The following is a 25,626-nucleotide window of genomic DNA, read 5'->3' as shown; positions in this document are numbered from 1 at the left end:
GTGAAATAATGCATTTTTAATCAAACTCTGAGCATGTATGCATCACAAAATACTACATAATTTAAATCATCACTCATGGCATCAGGATTAACATGAAAGCCAAGATTTTCCTTCTATAGTTTAAAATATTTAATGTTCCATAATCCAACATGGAGAGCCATGAAACACACTAATGAACAGAGTGCACAAGTTGCTGCTCTATTTTTGATAGCTCACTGATTTTATTTTTAACACTGCTGCTTAAAGCGTGTGAAGGATTTCTCAAGGGTAACACAGTAAATAGAAATGTGCAAACTACCATGGGTCCCTCCTTTGTTGTCAGGAAATTGGTTTCCGATAATTTCAAAAGTAAAGAGAATGCATTAGAAGCGTGCATCCAAACATATGCTATGAAAAGGTGCCATGTTATGCAAACTAAATAGTACATGCCTGTCACTATACGACTTCCAGGCTGCAGGAAAAAAAAAAAAACAACTGAAGTCAGTGAAGCACGTTTTCCAACTATGTAAAGAATAAACTGATTTAAAGGGAGGAGAGGAGGAAAGCAATGATTTTCGTGAAAAGTAGTTTTCCCTCAAAATAAACGTAAGTACAAATTTCAATGCATTTAATAAGTATTTGTCAAGGTTAGAGTGCATCAACCCCCCAAAAGGAAGTCCAGGCCAGCAATCCAACAATTAAGCACACCATAGCGTAATGCTAAATATGAAAACATACACGAGGGAGGAGAAAGCACTTCAATAATACTTTAAACTGCTGCTGCTTTACCAGTTTCAAGCTTCTTAGAGGCCAATATAAAAAGAATTCCAAATCCATAGGGACTTTGGCTGTTAAACAGAAACCGAACATAAAGCAATGAAGATGTCTACATATGGTCAGATGCTTTTACTCTGGACACAGAAGAGGAATTGTTGCCTAGAGCCAGATTCTGCCTGGCTCCTTACAGAGGTGTGCAATGGCTAGGGCTCTTTAAACAACTGAATATTTGGTGCAGATGCAGGTGTAAATGAAAATTAAAAATAAAAAAAATCATTTTGGATCAACCTGAAATGAAAATGTTTCCAAGTTTTCCATCAAACAATGTCAAAAGGTTTCACTTAATGTCAACCAAAATGCTTTGGTCAACTCTGAACAAAAAAATGTTTTTAAAACCTCAAATTTGAAACAAAAACATTTTAAAATGCTTTTTTCAACAATATTTAGGGACATTCTGAAACATCCCTCCAAAACAAAAAGTCAAAGTGTTCGGTTTTAGAAATGCCCAAAACAAATCATTTTGATATTGCTGAGATTTTCTTCTTATGTTTGCAAGTGAAACAATTTGTCAAAATTGGTCCAAATTCACAAACTATTTCAATTGACTTAAATCTGTATTTTTTGGGAGGAAAGGTTTCATTGTGAAAAATTTCACCCAAATCTAGCAATGGCAGAGAGCATGTATAGAACCCCCTTCATACAGCCTACCTAAAGATCAGGCATAACTACAGCCCCCAGTGCAAGCTGTCCAAGGTAAAGCCTTTCTACTCCTCCCCAGAAATGCATGATGCATAAAAGGAGAGGGCCATGGTGTTGGCCGCTCCTCACCAGTCCCGTCTGCAGAGCAGCCTAAAAGGAGCAGGACTGGCATAGGAGGGGTAAATAAGCTGCACCTTTGAAGGGATGTAGCAGTGGGCATGTTCCTCTTTTGCACCAGGCTCTTAGGGGTGAGCTCCCCCAGTGGAGATGCAACTTCACACTGCCAGGACACAGGGCTCATTCTAAATGGTGCCATTGAGTCTCACAACACAAGCGTTGCAACTGCTGCATTATAACAAGGCAAAGTATCAGTTTACTTAGAAGTGTTCAAACGATGCACTATCCCTTAATTCATTGTAGTATGCAATCAATACATTCTTCACTGATAAAGCACTCAGCATCACTCTGAATTGTAAATCCTCCTCAGAAAGGGGAGGGAATGTATTATGCATACCATGATATACTCTCAGCCACTCACCTTTCTTACAAATATAGCTGCAGTATCCCTATATTCCTAGTTTAAATCTTCTAAAGTAACCATTGAAAATGATCTTAGGGTTGAGTAAATATTTAATGCGCCAGTGTTAAAAACTAAACTTACAAATTCACTGTGCTTTTTGGGGATGCAACTGTCCAGTCCCAGCTAGCAAGTAGATGACAATTATGTATGAGTGGTGCAAGTCGATAAAACGTTAGGTAAGGGATCAGTGCAACAGTCCCCAGGATATCCAGTGAAAAAGACCATTCACCAAGGCTTCCATGAGATATGAGGCATGCCATAAGACAGATTTAACTAGATTTCCACATCTGAGTCATTCTTTTTAGGTGACAAATCTGAGGAACTTTCCCGGATTGAGGAGTCAGTAGAGGAGGTGTTGGAACAAATTGATATATTGAACAATAAGTCAACAGGACCAGATGGTATTCACACAAGAGTTCTGAAGGAACTCAAGCATGAAATTGCAGAACTAACAACTGTGGTATGTAGCCTACTGTTTAAATCATCCTCTGTAGCGGATGACTCAAGGATAGCTAATGTAACGTCAAGTTTTTTAGAAGGCCCCAGAGGCAATCCCAGCAATTACAGGTCAATAAGGCTAACTTCAGTACCAGGCAAATTGGTTAAAACCACAGTAAAGAACAGAATTATAATTTATCAGATACATAGATGAACATGGTATGTTGGGGAAAGAGTCACAGCTCTTGTAAAGTGAAAGCATGTCTCACCAATCCACTACACTTCCTTGAATGGGTCAACAAGCACGTGGACAAGGGTAAGCCACTGGACATAGTGTACTTGGACTTTCAGAAAGCCTTCGACAAGGTCCCTCACCAAACACTCTTTAGCAAAATACACAATCATAGGATAAGAGGGATAGTTGTCTCATGGTTCAGTAACTGGTTATAAACCATAGAAAACAGAGTAGGAATTAATGGTCAGTTTTCACAATGGAGAGAGGTAAATAGCAGGGTCTCCCAAAAATCTGTACTGGGACTTGTGCTGTTGAACATATTCATAAATGATCAGGAAAAAGGGGTAAATAGTGAGATGGGAAAGTTTGCAGAAGAAACAAAATTACTCAGAAAAGTTAAATCCAAAGCTGATTGCGAAGAGTTACAGAGGAATCGCTCAAAATTGGGCTACTGGGCAACAAAATGGCAGATGAAATTCAGTGTTGATAAGTGCAAAGTAATGCACACTGGAACACATAATCCCAACTATACATACAAAATTATGGGGTATAAATTAGCTGTTACCACTCCAAAAAAAACAGACAAACATGAGGTCTTGGAATCATTGTAGATAGTTCTCTGAAGACATCTGTTCAATGTGCAGCAGCAGTCAAAAAAAGCTAACAATGTTAGAAACCATTAGGAAAGGAGTAGATAGCAAGACAGAAAACATCATAATCCCACTATATAAATCCATGGTACAGGCACACCTTGAATTAATAGGTAACCGGTGTAAAACAAACAAAAGGAAGTACTTCTTCACACAAATGCACAGTCAAACTGTGGAACTCATTGCCAGGAGATGCTGTAAAGGCCAAAAGTGTAGCTAAAAGAATTAGGTTGGTTCATGGAGGATAAGTCTATCAGTGGCTATTAAGATGGTCAGGAAAGCATCCTATGCTCTGAGTGTCCCTAAGCCTCTGACCGTCAGAAGTTGTGACCAGACCACAGGGGATGTATCACTCGATCATTGCCCCGTTCTGTTCATTCCTACTGAATCATCTGGCTCCAGCCACCATCGGAAGACAGGATAATGGGCTAGATGGACCATTGGTCTGACCCTGTATGACCATTCTTATAGTAGAAACACAATTTCTGTCAAAATTTTTGACTGGACCAGGCAGGCAGCCAATCAGCTTTCTTGCCTGGTTTTCTGCCAGCTCATCCACCTGCCTACCAGCCTCCCAAGCTTCCTGGCTCCTCAGCATCCTGTCTGGTGGGTTCAAAGAGAACCAGTTGCTCACGTGCCGGCTCTCTGGGTAATCGGCTCTCAGGCTGTGCAGGTGACCGGTTCTTTGAGCTGGCCGAATCTCCTCCAGGCTACCTGAGGAGTTGAATAGCTGGTGAGATCCCTGGCTGCCTGCCTGGTGGAGAGATGGGGCTCCCATGTTCCCTGGGCTGCCTTGCTCTTCACCTGGCACGCAGCTCAGGAAGCTACCCAGCCCAAGTGCTCACTCACCAGGCAGTTGGCACATTGAAAACATCTCCAGACTTCTTTTACCATTCCTCCCGGCAAGAAAATGAGATTTTAATTTTGTTTCAATTCAGATTTTTTTTTTAATGTGGAAATTTGTTACGGAGTGGAAAATCCCACTTTCACACAGCTCCACTAATGAATTACATTTTGTATTAGTCCTAAAAGGTCCTTCTATAAATTGTTATTCTCTCACTGAGTCAAACAACGTTGAATGTTTGTATTTCCATGCAACCTATGTCCTAGCAATATTTTTGTTCTTTTTTCCTGTCCTGTGTCTGTTGGGCCATGAAGGCAGCAGAGTCACAAATTTGGAGTTTTCCCTACTACTCAGAACAATGCCTCTCAAAGCAACAAGGAAAGAATCGTGTCTGTGTAAGTGGATTGAGTGAAACCCAGAGGAAATCAACCAAGTCCTTAAGAGAGGAAAGAGGAGGAGGTGGTCGGGCTTCAGGATCTACGCAGAGAAATATAAATTTAATATTGTGAACCACTGACAGCGGTAAGCAAGTACCCAATAGGAGTAGGTGGGATGGTATCATAAAGGATGAAACAGAAATGAAGGCTGATGTATTATTCTGAGTGTTAGCCTTGTTCAACAAAAACAAAATCAATACTTTGTACAATGCCATAATGGCAAAAGGCACCATGTCAGCAGCGATGAAGTCAGAAGTCCTCTGTTCAGAGGAAGTGCTTGTCCGGTTTTATTGCCCAAATACAGTTACATTCTTTGATTTTAGTCTGGTTTTCAGGCCTTCTGACATGGCATGCAGTCTCTTTAGCCTTTTGCAGGGCTGCCCAGAGGATTCAGGGGGCCTGGGGCAAAGCAGTTTCAGGGGCCCCTTCCATAAAAAAAAGTTGCAATACTATAGAATATTATATTCTCATGGGGGCCCCTGCAGGGCCTGAGGCAAATTGCCCCACTTGCCCCCCCACCCCATCCCCAGGGAAGCCCTCAGAAAAATAAACATTTAAAAACCTTCTGCATCTCAGCACAAACCCAGTTTTGAGAAAATGTCTTTTCAAGTCACCTTTACAAGGTATCATTGGTTCTCAGCATCAGCTAGTGCTAAAAGGCACTAACGCTCATTAAAAGGGTTGGACAAATATTTTCCGTCAAAACTTTTTTTGGATTGAAAACTAGGGGTTTTTAAAAAGCAGAAAAAAAAATCACAGACAATGTCTGCTTTTCTTCAAAATTTGTTGTGGTTTTTTTAATTTTGAAAAGCTGAAATTAGTCTGCCAAAACCTGAACATGGTTTGGGGTTTCAGAAGTGTGTGGCCAAATATTTGCTACTTGCTGTGTTTGTTTAAAGAAACAATAAAAAAGTCTGCTTAAAAAAATCCAAAACTTTTGAACCACCTCAGCTTGTGGTGAAATGCCTGAGCCCATCCAGTCAGAGATTTTTCAAGGTTTCTGATACTCTGCTGGCTTCTTTGACTCATATCTGTCTCCATAACTTTGGGTTCATTTAGCTTAGAACATAAGAATGGCCATACTGGGTCAGACCAAAGATTCATCCAGCCCAGTATCCTGTCTACTGACAGTGGCCAATGCCAGGTGCCCCAGAGGGAGTGAAACTAACAGGTAATGATCAAGTGATCTCTCTCCTGCCATCCATCTGCACCTTCTGACAAACAGGCTAGGGACACCATTCCTTGCCCATCCTGGCTAAGAGCCACTAATGGACTTAACCTCCATGAATGTATCTGTTTCCTAGAGACTGGCTCCACAGGGTCCCTCACAAACTGGAGATGGTTACTGTGGGTTTGTCTTTAGTGTAGACTATGTACATAGTCCACTAACTGAGCATTTTGAGCTTGTTCCAGAATCTGGAATGAGCCTATGTTGTGAAAACTGAAATGCTCAAAATAGCACATGCATGTGAATGGACACAGGGTGCTAAAATTTAATTAACTCAGGGGGTCTCAAACTGGGGGTCGGGACCCCTCAGGGAGTCACGAGGTTACTACTGGGGGTTGCGAGCTGCCAGCCTCCACCTCAAATCCCGCTTTGCCTCCAGCATTTATAATAGTGTTAAACATATATAAAAAAGTGTTTTTAATTTATAAGGGGGGGATTACACTCATATTTGCTATGTGAAAGGGGTCACCAGTACAAAAGTTTGAGAACCACTGAATTAACCACTCTGGAGCCTCGGGAAATGCAGGGGATGGGGGTTCTCCCTTGGTAGGGTTGGGAAGGAGGTAGGTGGTGTAGGATATTGCTCTTCTCATGTGATCCCTCCCCCATGGAAAAGATAACAGCTTGGCTCTTCGTGTTAAATAGCTATCTGCAAGTCTCAAACTGCTGAATGAGCTCTAGAGTATGGAAGGTTGTGCTGCCCCAAACAGCCTGCCCCTGCCCCCTATCCAACCCCCATCCACTTCCTGCCCTTCTACTGCCCCCTTCAGAATCCCTGACCTATCCTGCTCCTTGTCCCCTCACGGCCACCCTGAAATCCCCTCCCCACCAACCATACCAGGACCCCACCCCTCCACCAACCCCCCATTCCCTGTCCCACCACTGAGTCCTGAGAGACCCCTGGAATGCCCACGATCCAACCACTGTTCCCCATCCCCTGACTGTCCCCGCAGAACCTCTGCCCCTCCTTGTATCCTGACAGTCCCCAGGACTCCTTGCCCCTTATCCAACCCACCCCAGGCCCCTGCAATGCTGTTTACCCCCCCATCTCCCAGGGCCTCAGTGCACCGCATCCAGTAGCGGCCCCTGGACAATGCTGCAGCGGCATGATTCCAGCGGGGCCCTGGAGATCACAGCCCCATCCCCTTACCACACAGCTCCGAGTGGGGTGAAGCTCAGGCCTCACTGGAGCCACGCTGCTTTAGCTCTGTGCAGGGCTGCTCCTATACATGGCGTGCTGAGGCGCCAGGAGATGGGGGAAGGCAGAGGTGGGGCCAGGGCTGGAGCATTCTCTTGGGGGGCCTTGCAGGGCTCAGGGCCTGGGGCAAATTGCTCCCCCCTCAGGCGGCCCTGGCCTTTTGCAACTGGTAGACAGGGCATTGGATTAGAATTAAGCTCTCATATAAAATGAAACTAGACACTGATTAAAGAACATAATAAGAACATAAGAACGGCCGTACCGGGTCAGACCAAAGGTCCATCTAGCCCAGTATCTGTCTGCCAACAGTGGCCAATGCCAGGTGCCCCAGAGAGAGTGAACCTAACAGGCAATGATCAAGTGATCTCTCTCCTGCCATCCATCTCCATCCTCTGATGAACAGAGGCTAGGGACACCATTCTTTACCCTTCCTGGCTAATAGCCATTTATGGACTTAGCCACCATGAATTTATCCAGTTCCCTTTTAAACATTGTTATAGTCTCAGCCTTCATAACCTCCTCAGGTAAGGAGTTCCACAAGTTGACTGTGCGCTGTGTGAAGAACTACTTCCTTTTATTTGTTTTAAAACTGCTACCTATTAATTTCATTTGGTGACCCCTAGTTCTTGTATTATGGGAATAAGTAAATAACTTTTCCTTATCTACTTTCTCTACATCACTCATGATTTTATATACCTCTATCATATCCCCCCTTAGTCTCTTCTTTTCCAAGCTGAAGAGGCCTAGCCTCTTTAATCTTTCCTCGTATGGGACCCTCTCCAAATCCCTAATCATTTTAGTTGCCCTTTTCTGAACCTTTTTAGTGCTAGAATATCTTTTATGAGGTGAGGAGACCACATATGTACACAGTATTCGAGATGTGGGCATACCATGGATTTATATAAGGGCAATAAGATATTCTCTGTCTTATTCTCTATCCCCTTTTTAATGAGTCCTAACATCCTGTTTGCGTTTTTGACCGCCTCTGTGCACTGTGTGGACATCTTCAGAGAACTATCCATGATGACGCCAAGATCTTTTTCCTGACTCGTTGTAGCTAAATTAGCCCCCATCATATTGTATGTATAGTTGCGCTTATTTTTTCCAGTGTGCATTACTTTACATTTATCCACATTAAATTTCATTTGCCATTTTGTTGCCCAATCACTTAGTTTTGTGAGATCTTTTTGAAGTTCTTCACAATCTGCTTTGGTCTTAACTATCTTTAGCAGTTTAGTATCATCTGCAAACTTTGCCACCTCACTGTTTACCCCTTTCTCCAGATCATTTATGAATAAATTGAATAGGATTGGTCCTAGGACTGACCCTTGGGGAACACCACTAGTTACCCCTCTCCATTCTGAGAATTTACCATTAATTCCTACCCTTTGTTCCCTGTCTTTTAACCAGTTCTCAGTCCATGAAAGGACCTTCCCTTTTATCCCATGACAGCTTAATTTACATAAGAGCCTTTGGTGAGGGACCTTGTCAAAGGCTTTCTGGAAATCTAAGTACACTATGTCCACTGGATCCCCCTTGTCCACATGTTTGTTGACCCCTTCAAAGAACTCTAATAGATTAGTAAGACATGATTTCCCTTTACAGAAACCATGTTGACTATTGCTCAACAGTTTTATGTTTTTCTATGTGTCTGACAATTTTATTCTTAATTATTGTTTTGACTAATTTGCCCGGTACCGACGTTAGACTTACCGGTCTGTAATTGCTGGGATCACCTCTAGAGCCCTTTTTAAATATTGGCGTTACATTAGCTAATTTCCAGTCATTGGGTACCGAAGCCGATTTAAAGGACAGGTTACAAACCTTAGTTAATAGTTCCGCAACTTCATATTTGGGTTCTTTCAGAACTCTTGGGTGAATGCCATCTGGTCCCGGTGACTTGTTAATGTTGAGTTTATCAATTAATTCCAAAACCTCCTCTAGTGACACTTCAATCTGTGACAGTTCCTCAGATTTGTCACCTACAAAAGCCGGCTCAGGGTTGGGAATATCCCTAACATCCTCAGCCATGAAGACTGAAGCAAAGAATCCATTTAGTTTCTCTGCAATGACTTTATCGTCTTTAAGCACTCATTTTGTATTTCGATCATCAAGGGGCCCCACTGGTTGTTTAGCAGGCTTCCATAGAGACAACCCATACTACATGAGTGGTTTAAAATCTCCTCCCCACAACCCCACTTATTGGGTCCTGTTTATGCTGTGCCAAAGCAATCTGTGTTTAGTTCAGGTACTGTTTGTTCATATTCAAGGCAATTTCTTTTGACTTGCCATACTGTATATCCATGTTTCACAGCATGGCCCTACTCCCCAGCATAGTTTAGAACCTCCCCGATTATAATTTCATTTGTTCCTTCTGTATGACCCATTGCTCTGTGGCATACAAATGACACTATTATGAAACTTCACTATAAAATCCCAATTATCTGCATCTATATCATCTGTATGTAGAAAGAAGTTTGGTTGTCACAGATTGGGTCCTACTGAGCATTTCCTAGCCAACAAAAGAAAACAAGCAATTTTAGGGGAGACCCAGGAATAAAATGCATGATATGGAAGCTCAGAATCAAGATACAGAGTTGATATATGTTGTGACAAAGCTCTGTCCTTGTATCCATGGGTCTCACATTTCCTGGTGGATTTCACTATCCTCAGAGGCTCACTGTGACCCTCCACATGGCCCTTCGCTCTCTCTAGAGGCAAGGGTCTCAGCTTACTGAGCCATTTTCATCATAAGCCAGCAGTGGAGGTGAGGCAAAGTAACCCTCCCTCACAGTCTCTGTTGTGTCCCAGTCTCAGTGATTAATCAGGGGGAGCCCAGGCCCACCCTCTACTCCAGGCTTCAGCCCAGGGACCCTAATAGTAGCAGCTATGGTAGCTGACTTTTTGGAAATAAGACATGTACAATTCCTTGGGCCAATTCCCCACAGCAGTACCCACTGAATATCTCCTTCACCATTACCTCAGGGTAGCCTTCCTTGTGCCTGATATGGATTTGTGCTGCTTAGTTCCTCCACCAGCACAGCTTCCTTTCACAGCTCCTGATGCTCACACTTCACTGACTAACTGGGAGGCTTTTAACTAGCTCCAGCCAGCCCTTGATTGGCTTCAGGTATCCCAATCAATCTAGCTATCTCCACTGCTTTCTATAAGGATCTTAATTGGCCCCAGGTGTCTTGATTAACCTGGAGCAACTGCCATTTGGTTACCATAGTACCAGGGATTTGTTTAGCCTGGGGCTAACATACCTGTTCCTCATTACTTTACTATAGTCATCTGGCCTTGCCCCATCACACTGTGTAGATAATTACTTTAAAATTTATCTACGAAATCAGACACTTGCATTTACTACTCTATCATCAACAACTTGCAAAACAAGCAAACGTCAAATATACTTTGACCAACACAACAATATCTATAATCATAAGTGACAGACATATTAGCATCAATGGATTAGCCACTAACTGTAAGCAAAGGTGTTGTCTATACACTAAACTTATTTCTGAACTATGTGTATCATCAATATGGCCCAAACAGAATTTCTGTGCTGATATATTAGAAGCAGATAAGCCAGGCTTTTTCCAGATTAGCTGCTGAATTTGTGTTCAGAATTGTAAACTGTGATGGACAGTACAGATCCCACACAGGGCACGAAGAGGTTACAGGCCAATATTGGACTCAGGTAGCCCCGCCGCTGCAGGCCTATTGAGTTCTGGTAGGTGATCAGGCACAAGCCCACCCACATCTGAAGACCCCCTCCTGCAGACTAAGCGGAGGATCTACCAAACCAGGGCTCAAGCAAGGTCAGGGGACAAGTAATGGCAAACAAGATCAAGAGTGAGGGTCACAGGTTCAAAACAAAGCATCCAGAAGGATACTGGACAGTGCTCACTGCTCCTCAAAGGTGCCTAGGGAGCCAGGAGACGTGGCCCAGGGGAACACTCCCATCCCTCCAGACCTGCAGGGCATGATCCAACTGGAAAGAAAGCTTAAAAGGGAGCAACTCAGCTCAGACAGAGGAGGAAGACAGACCTACTCTGAGGGCTCCTGAACAAGGGTCCCAAAGAAGCCTCCCTGTGAGGAAGAAAGGCTATCTGCTGAGTCTAGCTGGGGCTGAAGGTTTATTTGTCTTTTCTTTTGCTATCTTATACTGGACTTGGCGCCATGGGGATAGACAGATGGTAGGAACTGATCCAGGGTGGTATCTCTGGGGCACTCCATTGTCTCTCATGGGATCCTGGAGTGGAAGGGCCTGAGCTCCCCTACCTACTACCCCAGCCGCAGGCTAGGCATTTCCACCCCCCTCTTCTAGTTAGAAGAGGTAAGGATGTTGAAAACATTGAGGTGAGTCAGAGCTCAGTGGAGTGGGAGGGCCTGGGCTCCCCTACCAACTGCCCTTGTTACTGGAGGGGCATAAACCTCATTTCTCCCCAGAGCCCCTCAGGAAGGGGTGGGTAAAGATGTTGAAACCCCTGAGATGAAGCTAAGCCACATACAAGGATTAGTAACTGGACTGAAGGGCCTTCCTGCTGGGAGGCCTAACCACTAGGTAACCTGCCCCTCTGAGAACTCTATTACATAAGCATATTAACAATTTACCGTCTTTGGGAAAAGGTCTGAATCTACTTATGAGACTGTAGAATGCCTCGCACAGTGGGGCCCCATTCTGATTGGGGCCTCTGAGTGCCATTTCAAGGCAGTAATACAAAAATAACACCTTCTACAACTATGTGTGTGAGAGAGAAAGCACTCTTCCCCTGGACTGAGAAGAGGACGACTGAATTTGTTCTCACAGTCAGCCCTGGTTGACTGGAATATTAAACTGTACTAGACTTGATCACATAAAGGCCTAACAAGGCAACATAATCCTTTAAGTGGAGAATGGGGATTATTTCATTGAGTTATGTTTAACCTTGTGACAACTGAAAGACAATAAAGTAACACTCCTTATTCCCACTGCACAGTCTATGTCACCAAATAGTTTTAGGTGGGGGAATGGTCCTCTTTAGACACACCATCCCCTCTTTGTGGGAGAAGCCCGTTAGAATTGCCATCGTTTGTGTTCTCATTTCCTTTCAACAATAGACACTAGGAAGAAAAGGTTACTTTTTGTTAGTTGTTGCTTTTACTGAAAAGTTATTGCCATTCATTTTGGCAGAGGGTTAGATTTTACTTTCATATCGGATTTTATAATGCAACTTTCCACTTCCAAGCAGTAATACCCAATGTTAGGCAATTTAAATAATAACCTTGACATACCTAGGAGGTTGACAAATGACTGAACATATCATACAGTGGATATAATCCTATAAAATTAACAATAACTCAAAACCTTGCATTAGAATATATACAGAAGTGAACCCACAAAGGGTGCATGCACAGTCAAAAGGTAATTTGTTGAAGTTGAAGGAAAATTAGTGGAAAATATCATGCAGTATTTGCTTAATTTTAATAATAAGGGATGAAAAGCAAAGAACAAACATAGCTGCATTCAGCTGGGTTCTCCCTGTCATACTGTTAAGGATATTATGTGAGCCTGCTGACATCCAAAGATGATCTCTGAAAGGAGTCACAAGCATGGGAGCCAAGGAAAGTTAATCAATAAGTCAGCTCTTCAGATCCTAATACATGAGTTGAGCCTGACACTGTTGTTGAAGGCATACGTTACACAACAAATTCAGAAGAGGTAACATTTCCATCATTTCTACTGGGAAGCACACTTGAAAAGAGATTGAGAAACTTGCTTGTCATACTGTATCAGCTAGGAAACAGTTAGCTGTTCTTAGTGGAAAGCAATGCTAGAGTTTCTCTTAGAAAAATAACCACACAACACAATGCTAGCTGCAATGTCAAAATCAGAAATGCTCACATAAAATAATGCTTACATAATACAACCTTCTCAAATATAGGGGAATCCTGTTATAAAGATCAATTTAATGCTGCCACCCCTTTTTTAGCATGAGTGTCACAAATTAGATATGCACAAAGAAGCAAAATCCTCTTTTTATCACAACAAAAGGTGTCCTGCTAAGCATTTTAATCTATTTATTGCAATCTGTAAAAACACACCATTTCTATGCTTCGGGCACATGCACTAATATTACAGGTTAAAACAATTTGAACAAAATCCCAATTGCACCAACAACCTCTCCAAATCTCTCCAGATATCTGTAACTGGACACTGCTGTTTCGGCAAGTTAGTACTGGGTCTACCTGTCAATCCAATAAGTGGTAACACTTCATCTGCAGCACAGTAGCACTCATATCAGTGAAATTCTTTCCTTCCTATCTTTGAAGATATCAAAGAAAAAGACAGAAATCCATTATAATATGCCCCTCTGATCAGCATAAGCAAAAGGCATCAGCAACCCTGGAAAAGGTTTTTTTTATTTTTGTTTTTCTGTGTGGAAAATAGGATTTTAAATCCCCCACATTCAATGATACTACAAAGCAGTGATCAGCAAATATAAACTCCAGTGAGAGTTGGTGCGTCCATGATATTTACTTTGTCTTTTTGTACTTGATAGACTATCACAAATATATTTGCAGGTCACTTTCAATCTTTTCTTTTGCAGATGCAAATATCCTCAGTCTAAATGCAGAAAAGCTATAAGGAGAACATAATATCCATCTATTGCTATGCAATCTTACAGACCTTTTTCTTTTATAGCCTGTAAGATAAATCTGTACTGTTTTTCCTATCAATATATATTTATCAGAACACACGAAAACAAACACCACATATCAAGGGGTAGCCATGTTAGTCTGTATCCATAAAAACAACAAGGAGTCCGGTGGTACCTTAAAGACTATACCCATATAAATCTGTTAGTTTTTAAGGTGCCAAAGACCATATAATTATTGGAAGACAAACTGAAAATACCCCGAGAAAGGAACAAAGGTATCAAGGTAGCTTTGCAACGAAGAATCTTTTACACTTCAACTTATTTAACTGCAAACAATCCACAGATATACCTCATACATGCAGTAATGGGAAACAGAGTCAGCTCTACTGTTTTTGCCACCCCAAGCAGCGCACCAAATTGCTGCTGTGGACACCATAGGCAGTCCATGTGGTTAGGGTGGCACAGGCATTTCCACAGTGGCGGCAATTCAGAGGCAGCTTCTGTCTTCAGCCAGAAGACAGAAGCTGCATCGCCACAGACAGCTGAACTTAGAAGCTGCCGCCAAATTGTTGCCCCGCGGAAACGCGCATACCGCCCTAATGGCACATGGACTGCCTCTGCCGTCCACTGTGGCAATTCGGTGCACTGCTTGGGGGCAAAAACACACAGACTGCCGCCCCTTGCAGAATGCCGCCCCAAGCACCTGCTTGGAATGCTGGTGCCTGGAGCCGGCCCTGATGGGAAAGATTGTCGTTGTGTTTTTGTATTTCTGATACATACATTCCAAGGTGCACTTATAAATATGCTCTCTATCTCGGAATATTCTTTTTACTATTGCTTAGCAGGGCCAGCTCCAGGCACCAGCATTCCAAGCAGGTGCTTGGGGTGGCAATCTACAAGGGGCAGCAGTCTGTGTGTTTTTGCCCACAAGCAGCGTGCTGAATTGCCGCCGCGGACAGCGGTGGCAGTCCATATGCCCTTAGGGCGGCACACGCGTTTCCGCGGCAGTGGCAATTTGGCAGCAGCTACTATGTTCAGCTGTCCATGGCAGCGCAGCTTCTGTCTTCCGTCTGAAGACAGAAGCTGCGTTCGAATTGCCGTCGCAGCAGAAACGCGCACGCCACTCTAACGGCACACGGACAGCCCCCGCCGTCCACGGCAGCAATTCAGCACGCTGCTTGGGGTGGAAAAAACAGTAGAGCCAGCCCTGCTGCTTAGTACTATAAAATAGATGTGATCATCTATACTTCAATAGGCTCATTAAAGACAGATTAATAAACCAATTGGCTAAATATAAGTGAATAGCAAGAAACCAGCAAAATTTCTCTCAGACTAAATTGTCCCTAGCAAAGCTGGTAGAACTCTTTATATGGAGAAAGTGATACTAAAGCATACAGTTTATTTGAAATTACACAAAGCTGTTGAGGAGACTGCACACAACAAAATACAAATGATACTTTGTAAATATCCAGGGAAATGCAGAATCTTCTGTGGATTAAAAGTAGAGAAAAAAACATTGAAAGAAACTAAAGGGTCTTCTGTCAGGGTGAATATTTGGGTGCCCTTAATAACAGTGCTATTCAACTAATTTAGTAATAATCTTGAGGATGAGGTAGACAGCAAGATATTGAAATTTGCTGAGGAAACAAAATTATTTAGGCTACAGAAACTACTGAGGATTGTGAGGAATTCCAGAAGGATCTAATCAAAGCGGGTGACTGGGCAACACAATGGCAGATGTATTTTAATGAAGGTAAGTGTGGGGCAGTGCTTACTAAGAGAAACAATACTGATTAGCCAGCATATTTCAGGGAAAAGAGCTAGATATGACTGCAACAGTGTTTACATTGCTCCATGTTATGATAGAGGAAAATCATTGAAGAAAAATATTGACATTTATGTTTCTTTCATTCTAAATTCTGTAGTTGGACTGCTTTAGTGTCTATGACTCACATCAACAGTAAACTCACACAAAGTGTAAAATGTTTATAAAATAGCTTTTTCCCTAAAATGTGTGGGACAAAGAAGATCTGTAAAGTTGTGACAAATGAAGTATTACTTGATGGCAATGAGGTTATTCCAAACTCATGTCAAACAAGGGCTGGCACTTTATGGCTATCTCAAAAAGCAGGTTGGGGGCCAAAATGTGCAGTCACAGCTTTGGGCAGGGCATGGTGGCTGTTAATCAATTGTGGCCCTCCTCTGTGAGGGAGGCTGCCACAGTATATTCCCTACACTTCTTTCAAGCATTGGGATTGGCTAACCTGCCCATAAAGAAACAACAACAGGTGAAGTGAACCTCTTTTTGATCTACTCACTGTTGCTGCAAAATAAAAATCACCACATTGCCACCTGCTTGTATGCAGTGCAGTATAATTTGAGTTTTGAGGCAGACACTGTGATTGGCCACTTTATGTCTTGCCCCAATTTCACTTTCAAACACAATAATTTGGTGTCATTTAACTGGTTTCCTTATTTCAGCCAGTCGCAAGCACATTGCTATCTAATCTTGACAAAACTACAGTTTAACTAGCAGTGAGAATGCCTCTTTCAGAGTATTAGGTACCAATGTTTAGATGTGTATTATTAATGGCTCAACAGACAAAATCATGTAACCATCCATGGCCAGCTGTGTGTGCAGAACTAGGGAATGATGTGGGCCAAATCATGACTGGTGTTTGTGTGGGAAATCGGGACAGGAAAAGAAGTGGAGAGCACTGAGGAAGTGGAAGTGTGCTGGTGGCAAGAGTGCACAGCAGGGACTGCTTTGTCTATCTATCCCCTGAAGTTTGTATCGCCTCAAAAGGGACAGGAAGGAGACAAAGCCACAGTCCCACACCTCCCCAGAGTGCCTCAAAGAGTAGACTAGATGCACAGTGCCTTACAGAGTAGACTAGATGCACAGTGCCTCAAAGAGTAGACTAGATGCACAGTGCCTTACAGAGTAGACTAGACTAAAATAGGGGGAAGCCCGTGCATATGTAACGCAGACAGACCTCTGGAGCTTAGTGCATGAGCCTCCATAGCAGGGACTGGCAACCTTTGGCATGTGGCCATCAGAGAAATCAGCTGGAAGGATGGGATGGTTTGTTTACCTGCAGCGTCTGCAGGTTTGGCCGATCGCAGCTCCCACTTGCCGTTCCAGGGCAATGGGGCCTCAGAAAGCGGCGCAGGCCGAGGGATGTGCTGGCCACGCTTCCCGCAGCCCCCATTGGCCTAGAGCAGCGAACCGCAGCCAGTGGGAGCTGCGATCAGATGAACCTGTGGAGGCTGCAGGTAAACAAACCATCCTGGCTTGCTATTAGCTTTCCCTGATGGGCTGCATGCCAAAGGTTGCCAATCCCTGCTCTACAGAATGAACTAAAAGCTAACCATCCTAAGTGGTCTTGGTGCCATTAGATGGGACAGAACATCACACCCAGGAGATGTTTATTACATGTACACACACACCCTCCCCCATTCATTTGTGGGAGCTCCCTCTAGGGCACACATCATCCCCAAAAAGCAGTGCTGTGTCTAACTGGCAGAAGGTAGCTTCATAGGAAGCTGTGCTTCTTTTTAAAAAAGATTATTTTAACTTGTTGTTTAGCATTTACAATGTGGTAGCTCTCAAACTCCTCAACCAGCTTCGGGCCCTACTGGGAGAATAACTGTTCTTGGCTCAAAGACCTTGCGATCTAAAGGCCAGTATACAATACACCGACCTCTGCTGATAAGCTATGCTGGTATAGCTATTCAGGCAGACCCCCCTGGTGTAAATACAGGGTATATCTACAGTTGGACACTGGCCCATGCCAGCTGTCTCCGGCTGAGGGCTGTTTAACTGCAGTTTAGATGTTTGGATTCAGGCTGCAGCCCGAGCTCTGGGACCCTCACTATCTTGCAGGGTCTTACAGCTTGGACTCCAGCTCAACCCTGAATGTCTACACAGTTAAAAAGCTCCTAACCCAAGCCCCATGACCCAAGCTAGCTGACCCAGGCCAACTGTGGTCTTTTAGTTGCAGTGTAGACATACCCACAGTGTACGACAACAGGAGGAGGTTTTTTTGCCCACACACGAACACCATCTCTCCAAACAACAACTAGCGATGCCAGCAGAAGGAATCTTAGGTTGGCATGGCATGGATTTTTTGCAAGCACAGCTATGTCAGCTCTTGGATGTGGTTCTTTTCATACCTCTGACGGACATAAGTATGCTGACAAAACTTGGTAGGGTAGACCTGACTCAAAAGACAAGACATAATAGCAGCGATTAAAGTAGAAATAGGGACTTACCGATACGGGGCTGGGTTCGAGCCAGCTCTGGCCCCTGGAAGGGGTGGGACCTCGGGCAGAAGGGACGGAGATGGGGGATCAGAGCGAGCCCTGGCCCACCCTGTACCAGTAAGTGCCCTCTCCTCTCATGCCAGGGTAGCAGTGGCAGCTGGGGGCTCTGGCAGCAGTTTAAAGGGCCCAAGGGTCAGCTGCCGCTACTGTCCGGGGCCCTTTAAGCCGCTGCCAGAGCCCCTGGCTGCCGCTGCTACCCCAGGACTCCGGGTGCTATTTAAAGGGCCTGGGGCTCCCCTGCCTCTACTGTCCCAGCCCTTTAAATAGCCCCTGGAGCCCTGGGGTAGTGGCGGCAGGGTTCCAGCAGCTATTTAAAGGGTCCAGGGCGGTAGAGGCAGGGGAGCCCTGGGCCCTTTAAATAACCCCTGGAGCCCCGCCGCTGCTACTCCAGGGCTCCGGAAGTGGGGCTCTGGGTGGCAATTTAAAGGGCTTGGGGCTCCAGCTGCTGCTGGGAGCCCCAGGCCCTTTAAATTGCCACCTGGGGAAATCAGGCTGCCCCAGTGTGGCGCACCAGCTCTTGCGAGTACACCATACCGGGGCGTACCAGCTTACTTTCACCTTTGCGTAATAGACTAATGAAAGAAGCAAGCAAGTGGGAGGATTGGGTAACAAGAGGAGGATATTTTAGCATAAACTAATTGTATGGACAATTCTGAAATCTGGAGCACTGAAAAAGAAAAAAACAGATTAAATTGTGAGATCACTGACCCCTATAGTAATTACAGTGAGATCTGGTAAGAGGTATTGTGTCATCTAGCCCAGCTTCCCAACAGTGCAGGTTTTTCTCTATAGCATATTTTCATCTTTTATCCAACTACCTTTCAGAGTCACAGTTTCTCCCCCACCTCCACCCACAATACTCACTCCATATTTTCCTGTTTTAGGGCACACTCCAGTAGTTCTTAGGCAGAACTCTAGATAGACTTCAATAGGGAGATTAATCTGAGTAAGGACTGACGGATCAAGCAATAATTTTCCTCTTGATACGAGGATATACATCCTGTATCAATTTTATAATCTAAAATGAAAACAAAATCAGTTTAATCAAACTGAATTCCTCTTTATATATTTTCATACTGATTCAGATTTGGTAGGCTTGAAACATAACACAGCTTGTCAGTAAAACATTATTTACCCTTTACAGGGAAAAAACAGTTTTATAATTAGGGCTGTCAAGCAATTAAAAAAAGTAATCACAATTAATTGCACAATTAAAAAAATTAATCAAGAACAAAACAATGTAAAACTTTAGAGCAGGGGTCGGCAACCTTTCAGAAGTGCTGTGCCGAGTCTTCATTTATTCACTCTAATTTAAGGTTTCACGTGCCAGTAATACATTTAAACATTTTTAGAAGGTCTCTTTCTACAACTCTATAATACATAACTAAACTATTGTTGTATGTAAAGAAAATAAGTTTTTTAAAATGTTTAAGAAGCTTCATTTAAAATTAAATTAAAATGCAGAGCCCCCCGGACCGGTGGCCAGGACCCGGGCAGTGCAAGTGCCACTGAAAATCAGCTTGTGTGCCGCCTTCGGCACACGTGCCATAGGTTGCCTACCCCTGCTTTAGAGCCTACAAGTCAAATCAGTCCTGCATCTTGTTCAGCCAATCACTCAAATAAGTTTGTTTACATTTGCAGAAGATATTGTTGCCTGCTTCTCATTTACAATGTCACCTGAAAGTGAGAACAGGTGTCCATGCTGATGATGGGTTCTGCTCGATAATGATCCACAGCAATGTGGACCGATGTATGTTCATTTTCATCACATGTGTCAGATGCCACCAGCAGAAGGTTGGTTTTCTCTTTTGGTGGTTTGTGTTCTCTAGTTTCCGCATCATAGTGTTGCTCTTTTAAGACTTCTGAAAGCATGCTCCACACCTCGTTCCTCTCAGATTTTAGAAGGCACTTCAGATTCTTAAATCCTGGGCCGAGTGTTATAGCTATCTTTAGAAATCTCACACTGATACTTTCTTTGCATTTTGTCAAATCTGCAGCAAAGGTGTTCTTAAAACGAACAACACGTACTGGGTCATCATCCAAGACAGCTATCACATTAAATATATGTCAGAATGTGGGTAAAACAGAGCAGGGGACTTACAATTCTCCCACGAGGAGTTCAGTAACAAATTTAATTAATTCTTTTTTTTTTTTAACGAGCATCATCAACATGGACACATGTCCTCTGGAACGGTGATTGAAGCATGAAAGAACATATGAATCTTTAGCGCATCTGGCACATAAATATCTTGCGATGCCAGCTACAGCGAAGTTATGTGAACGCCCATTCTCACTTTCAGATGACATTGTAAATAAGAAGTGGGCCGCATTAACTCTCATAAATATAAACAAATTATTTCTCTTAGCGATTGGCTGAACAAGAACTTGGACTGAGTGGACTTGCAGGCTCTAAAGTTTTACATTGTTTTGTTTTTGAGTGCAATTATGTCACAAAAAACCCTACATTTATAAGTTGCACTTTCCTGATAAAGATGATAAAGTACTTATATGAGGTGAATTGAAAATACTATTTCTTTTATCATTTTTACAGTGCAAGTATTTGTAATAAAAATAATATGGTGAGCACAGTACACTTTGTATTTTGTGCTGTAATTGAAAATCAAATTTCAAAATTTCAAAAATCAATTTGACAATGCAGAAAAACATCCAAAAATATTTAACAGATTTCAATTGGTATTCTATTGTTTACAAGTGCAATTAGTTGTGAGTTAATTGTGTGAGTTAACTGTGATTAATCAACAACCTTACTTATAATGAAAAGAAAGGTTAATATGATGTTGTTAAATTTGACTTTGCATAATTGCAGACAGGATTTGAAAGAGAACAGACTGTAAGAAAAGATTAAAGCTTTCAGAACCATCTACTTCATAATAATAATAAATAATAATAATATATACACACCACTTACATTTCCTCAGCTGAAATTTCTTGCTGTCTGTGCAGACATTTTCAGACATTAATGGAAATAAAGACACAACATAAAACACAGTATATATCAGAATCTCAAGTATTTCATGCATAAAAATTCCATCCCAGGCAGTGGTAGCTATCATTATTTTAGTCTCTTATTTACAGTTTCTTAACTAAAAAATTCCATGCTGCTATCTGGCACCTCCTAACTCTTTATTAGCATTTTCATCCTTGTTAAACATGCAACTAGGAAGTAATCTGCTTAGCAACCAATATAAACATATTGCACAAGAAGAAAAGAAAGGTTACTAGAGAAGTAAACTTGGCTAGGGGCCAGCGAGAGACCTAAAAACATCTTGGTAAAATGTATAACCTATAAATTCAGAAGGGAAATAGCGGGGATAAAATAGGTCAACAGTCATTTCTTGGGATAATGAGAGAGAGGAGAGCCTGTTTAGGCACTCAATTGTAGCGATGGTGGCTGTTTGAGCAGATAGAATCATAGATTAGATACAGTTGGTTTCTCTTGCAAAAATTCCAGATAATGTAAACCTCATAGCTGCAACAAATAGCTCACATTTCCAAAAATTATTTAGCAGGACTGTAAAGCATACCAGCAAACCAAATCCCATATCATCTGATTTTGGTTCAAAATCTTAGATTAGTGTAGTAGTGCCTTTGTAACTTTCCAGCACAGCATTCGAAAGGTATCCTTCTCTGAGGCAGTCTTTAAAAGAACAAATCCATTGGGTGTGGGCAGCCTCAGAATGCAGTGCTTTTGTGTGCCGTTAGGAGGATTCTGTGGTTACAAAGTAATATAATCTATGCCACAATCCAAATATAAAACTAGTTGCTTGGTGATTAAGGAGGAGGCTTGTACTATGTTATTACCATTAAATTACCAGCCAACAAATAACTGTGCCTCATAGCAACTCATTGCCATCAGACTTTCAACCCTAAATTACAGTTTAGAAAGGGATTAAACTACTCATAACTTTATTTTAATTATATATCTTCGCTGACCTATAATCAATTAGATTAACTGCTTTCGATATAAAGGTTGTTTGCAAAGCTGTTGTAGCCATGTTGGTCTCAGCATCTGAGAGAGACAAGGTAGGTTAAGTGATACCTTTTAAACGACCAAACTCTGTTGTGAAAGGGACAAATATTGGAGTTTCACAGAGCTCTTCTTCAGGTTTAAAGAGGCATTATTGCCCTGAAAGCTGTTATGTGTTGTGACTATCCTCTCAATACTTAAGCTCCTAGCTTCCCTTCAAGTGTGCAATACACAAGAGGGAACAAATGAGTATATAAGTGCATCAGTTCTCCCCACAGGAGTGCCAGGTTGAGCTCTCCAATGTGCACACAATGCACCAAGTGCTGATGTACACCAGCAAAGATGGGTCTAACCATACAAATTTGCATGAGCTCTTGGCCATGCACAGAAATTCGTCATGAGGACAATATAAATTGAAGCAAGTCTTAAGTGCTTTAAAGTGGGAATTCTGAAGTTAATACTGGTGCAGGACTGGCAGAGGGGGAGTGGAGGCAGCAGGTACACAAGGGTGACATGAGATAAGAAAAAGGCAAGACAAGAGGCAGGAGGGGGTGGGGGAAGGTGACCAGGAGATAGAGAACAAAGGAGGGAAGGGATGACAACACCTCTACCCCTACCCAAGGAGAATCTCCCTCCTACTTGCCTATAACAGGGTAATTGGCCCCTTAACTAAAATTGGGCTCAGCTCTCTTGTTCCAGTTCAAATGTGCTCTAGTTTGGTGTAATGAAAAGGGTTCAGCTGCCCCTAGGAGTTATACATGAGAGTCCAGAACTTGGAGGGAGAGTTTACAACCCAGTGTTTAGAAAGAGACAGAGTCCAGAGAGCTCAGAGGAAGACCAGCGCTGAGCTGAGTGCTTCAGGGAGGGGATCCTCCTGAAGGAGGGAGTGTTCAGCGTTCTCTGGCTGAGCAGTGGAGTCAGATTAGGCTTGTGAAAGTAGAAGGCAGAAAGGCAGTCAGGAGCTCGCTTACAAACTTTCCCAGGCCAGACAGCTGCAGCCAGAACAGCTGGAAAGAACTGAAGACAGAGCAGCAGAGGGAGAGGAAGATGTCTGCTGGATCTCTGAGCCAGAGAGATGACACCAGAGGAGGCTGAAAGCTGGGGAATGATGATAGGGTGAGTCAAAAATGTTTCCACACAAGAGTTGGAACTCTACCCGATAAGAAAAACGGGGTGGAGAATAGGGTTACCAGATAGCAACTGTGAAAAAACGGGATGGGAGTGGGGGGTATTAGGCACTTATATAAAAAAAAGTCCCCAAAAATGGGACATCTGGTCACCCTAATGGAGAAACACCAGGTGTGGAGAAACAGGGGGGGTCAGGGCTCTGAGGAGACATGGACCATTCTCTCTCTTTCAAGTGCTTGGCTGGCTGGCTCTTGCTCATATGCTCATGTGTAACTGCTTGCCATATGTGGGGTTGGAAAGGAATTTTCCCTCAGGTCAGATTGGTAGTGACCTCAGGGGATTTTTTCTTTCCTCTGCACAGTGTTGGGGTAGGTCACTTGGCAGGATTATCTGGGTATTTTTCCCTGCCTTTGTGGGTTCCTTAAGCACTGGTGCACCTCAGGCCCTCCAGTTCTCAGCCATGGGACATGATAGTCTGGTCTCCAGTGGGCTGTAATACTCTGGTCTCTTTTGGTTATCGGCATTAGTGTGTAGCTGCTGGATGGTGTTGGTGGCCTGTGATATACAAGAAGTAATACTAGATAATCTGGTAGTCCTTCTGATCTCATACTCTAGACGCTATGACCCGAGCTAGAGTGGCGGGGGTGAAGCATGGTGAGAGAAACTGGAGCCATACCTGGAGTTGATGGGGACCAAAATCCTGTTTGGATTGTGCTGGAGCGATTCTGATTTATGGTAAGGGGACTTTTGGTAATAAATTAATGCTGCAAAAAGGGCTACATATATATGCCAAAGGCTGTCCTGAGTTTGAGGAATCAAGAAGGAAACTGAGGGGCCACTTGCAGGGCTGCCCTGAAGCCATGCATTGACACTGGCAGTGAGGAGGTCCCTCTTCTGTGCAATGTGTTTCAGGTTGAATTTTCAAATTAAACTGATCTCACACAGATCAGGAGAGGGGGAGCTTACTCTCATAGTTAAATAAACAGAAGTATTTCAGACCAAAAACATGAGACTAACTTTTTTTTAAGTCTAATGATATTTTAAGAGAGTCTCATAATTTTGGGGGTTCTGCCATGTGGTCTTTGAACAGAGGCTTGGAAATACTGGTAGCACATAGCACAGTGACCCAATGGCAAGGAAGTGTCCTTGGGTGTGGAACACATGACTGACAATCACTCTCTAGCAATTACAGGGAGGGCTACAGAGACACCCACAGAGGGGCACGGGGATAGGCTACTGTTGGACTGTATACCCCAGAAGGGGTCTGTTTTGTTTCACATACAGACTGTGTGCGCAACTCAGCTGGAGTGCTAAGTACTTAACATTGTGAAAGTGCTTTTCATTTCATGTTTGATATGGGCCACTACAACAGAGAAAACTTTGTGAATACTCTGGGAGCCAGGGCTATTCTGAAAGGAAGCACCCTGTACTGGAAATGATGGGTGCACAATGTGAATCTCAGGAAACGTCTGTAGGGTGGATAGATATTGAAGTGAAAAGAAGCATCCTGCATAACGAGAGCAATAAACCACCTGCCTTCACTAGGGATGTAATAATCACTGCCAACATGACCATACAAAACTTGAATCTGTGGATGAAGCAACTGAGATGGCTAAGATTGAGGATTAGTCTCCACCACCTTTCTTCTTAGGTATCAGGAAGTAAGTTGAATAGAACTCCGTTCCTGATATTCTGAGAGAACACGTTCTATGCTCCCCATTGTAGTGAAGAATTCACCTCTTGGGTGAGACTAATGTCATGGGAGTGGTCCCTGAGGAGGGATAGTTTTGGAGGCGGTAGCATGATGAATTCAATCAGATAGTCATGTTGGATGACATTCAGAACCCATTTGTCCATTGTTATTGCACTCCAAAGTGGGGGAAAGAGTGATAAACAACCCCCAAAGGGATAAGGAGGTTGTGAGGTGGTAGGCAAAGTGGTTAGCAGCTTTCAAGGTTGTCTCAGAAATATCTTTTGGTAGAAGGTTGTAGCTGTGAGGTGAAAGCCTATGAAGTGGGTCTTGGGAGGTAGGATCTCTGGGTTTTCTGTTGTTTCCTTGGTGCGAGAAGCAGGTGAAGGTTCCCTCATGATTCAGGCTGGTTCTGGGGAGGATGTTGGGACCAGGGTTCCCAGTATGAGCAATAGGCTGGATCTGGGGGATGTTGAGGCAGTCCCCACAGCATGGGGTACCAGTGACTCCATGGTGGTTGAAGTGGTAGGTGTTGTCAAGACCAGGCTAGCCTCTACAAATGCACATATGGATGGTAAGACATCAATAGTCCCTCTCCAACTTCAGATTTTTCGGAGGATGAGAAGTTTCATTGGCAATACTGTCAGAGCTGGTGGAAGGGTGTAGACCATCGAAGTAGAAGTGAGGGAGTCCCACAGTGGGGGCATATCATGAGGGGGAGAAATAATCTCCCTAGAGGTAAAAGGGCCCAACAGACAGGGTGACCCTGGTTCTGTTAAGATGAA

General features: G+C 43.2%; 1 protein-coding gene across 3 annotated transcripts in view; it reads right to left on the bottom strand.

Annotated features, from left to right (window-relative positions):
* Positions 1-25,626, bottom strand: part of MTUS2 (microtubule associated scaffold protein 2) — a 514,325-nt gene that overhangs the window by 240,110 nt on the left and 248,589 nt on the right. Inside the window, exon 1 of one of the 3 annotated variants that reach the window (XM_030562789.1) lies at positions 20,965-21,118. The exons of the other annotated variants lie outside the window; for them this stretch is intronic. Coding sequence (XP_030418649.1) covers positions 20,965-21,109 — 145 coding nt within the window. The 5' untranslated portion in view covers positions 21,110-21,118. Of the gene's footprint in view, positions 1-20,964; positions 21,119-25,626 lie in introns of those variants that run through there. 3 annotated transcript variants of the gene reach the window in all.

Source organism: Gopherus evgoodei, chromosome 1 (assembly GCF_007399415.2).
Source record: "Gopherus evgoodei ecotype Sinaloan lineage chromosome 1, rGopEvg1_v1.p, whole genome shotgun sequence".
Lineage (NCBI taxonomy): Eukaryota > Metazoa > Chordata > Testudines > Testudinidae > Gopherus > Gopherus evgoodei.
The sequence above is the reverse complement of the archived record's forward strand: the minus strand, read 5'-3'. Positions and strand labels throughout refer to the sequence as shown.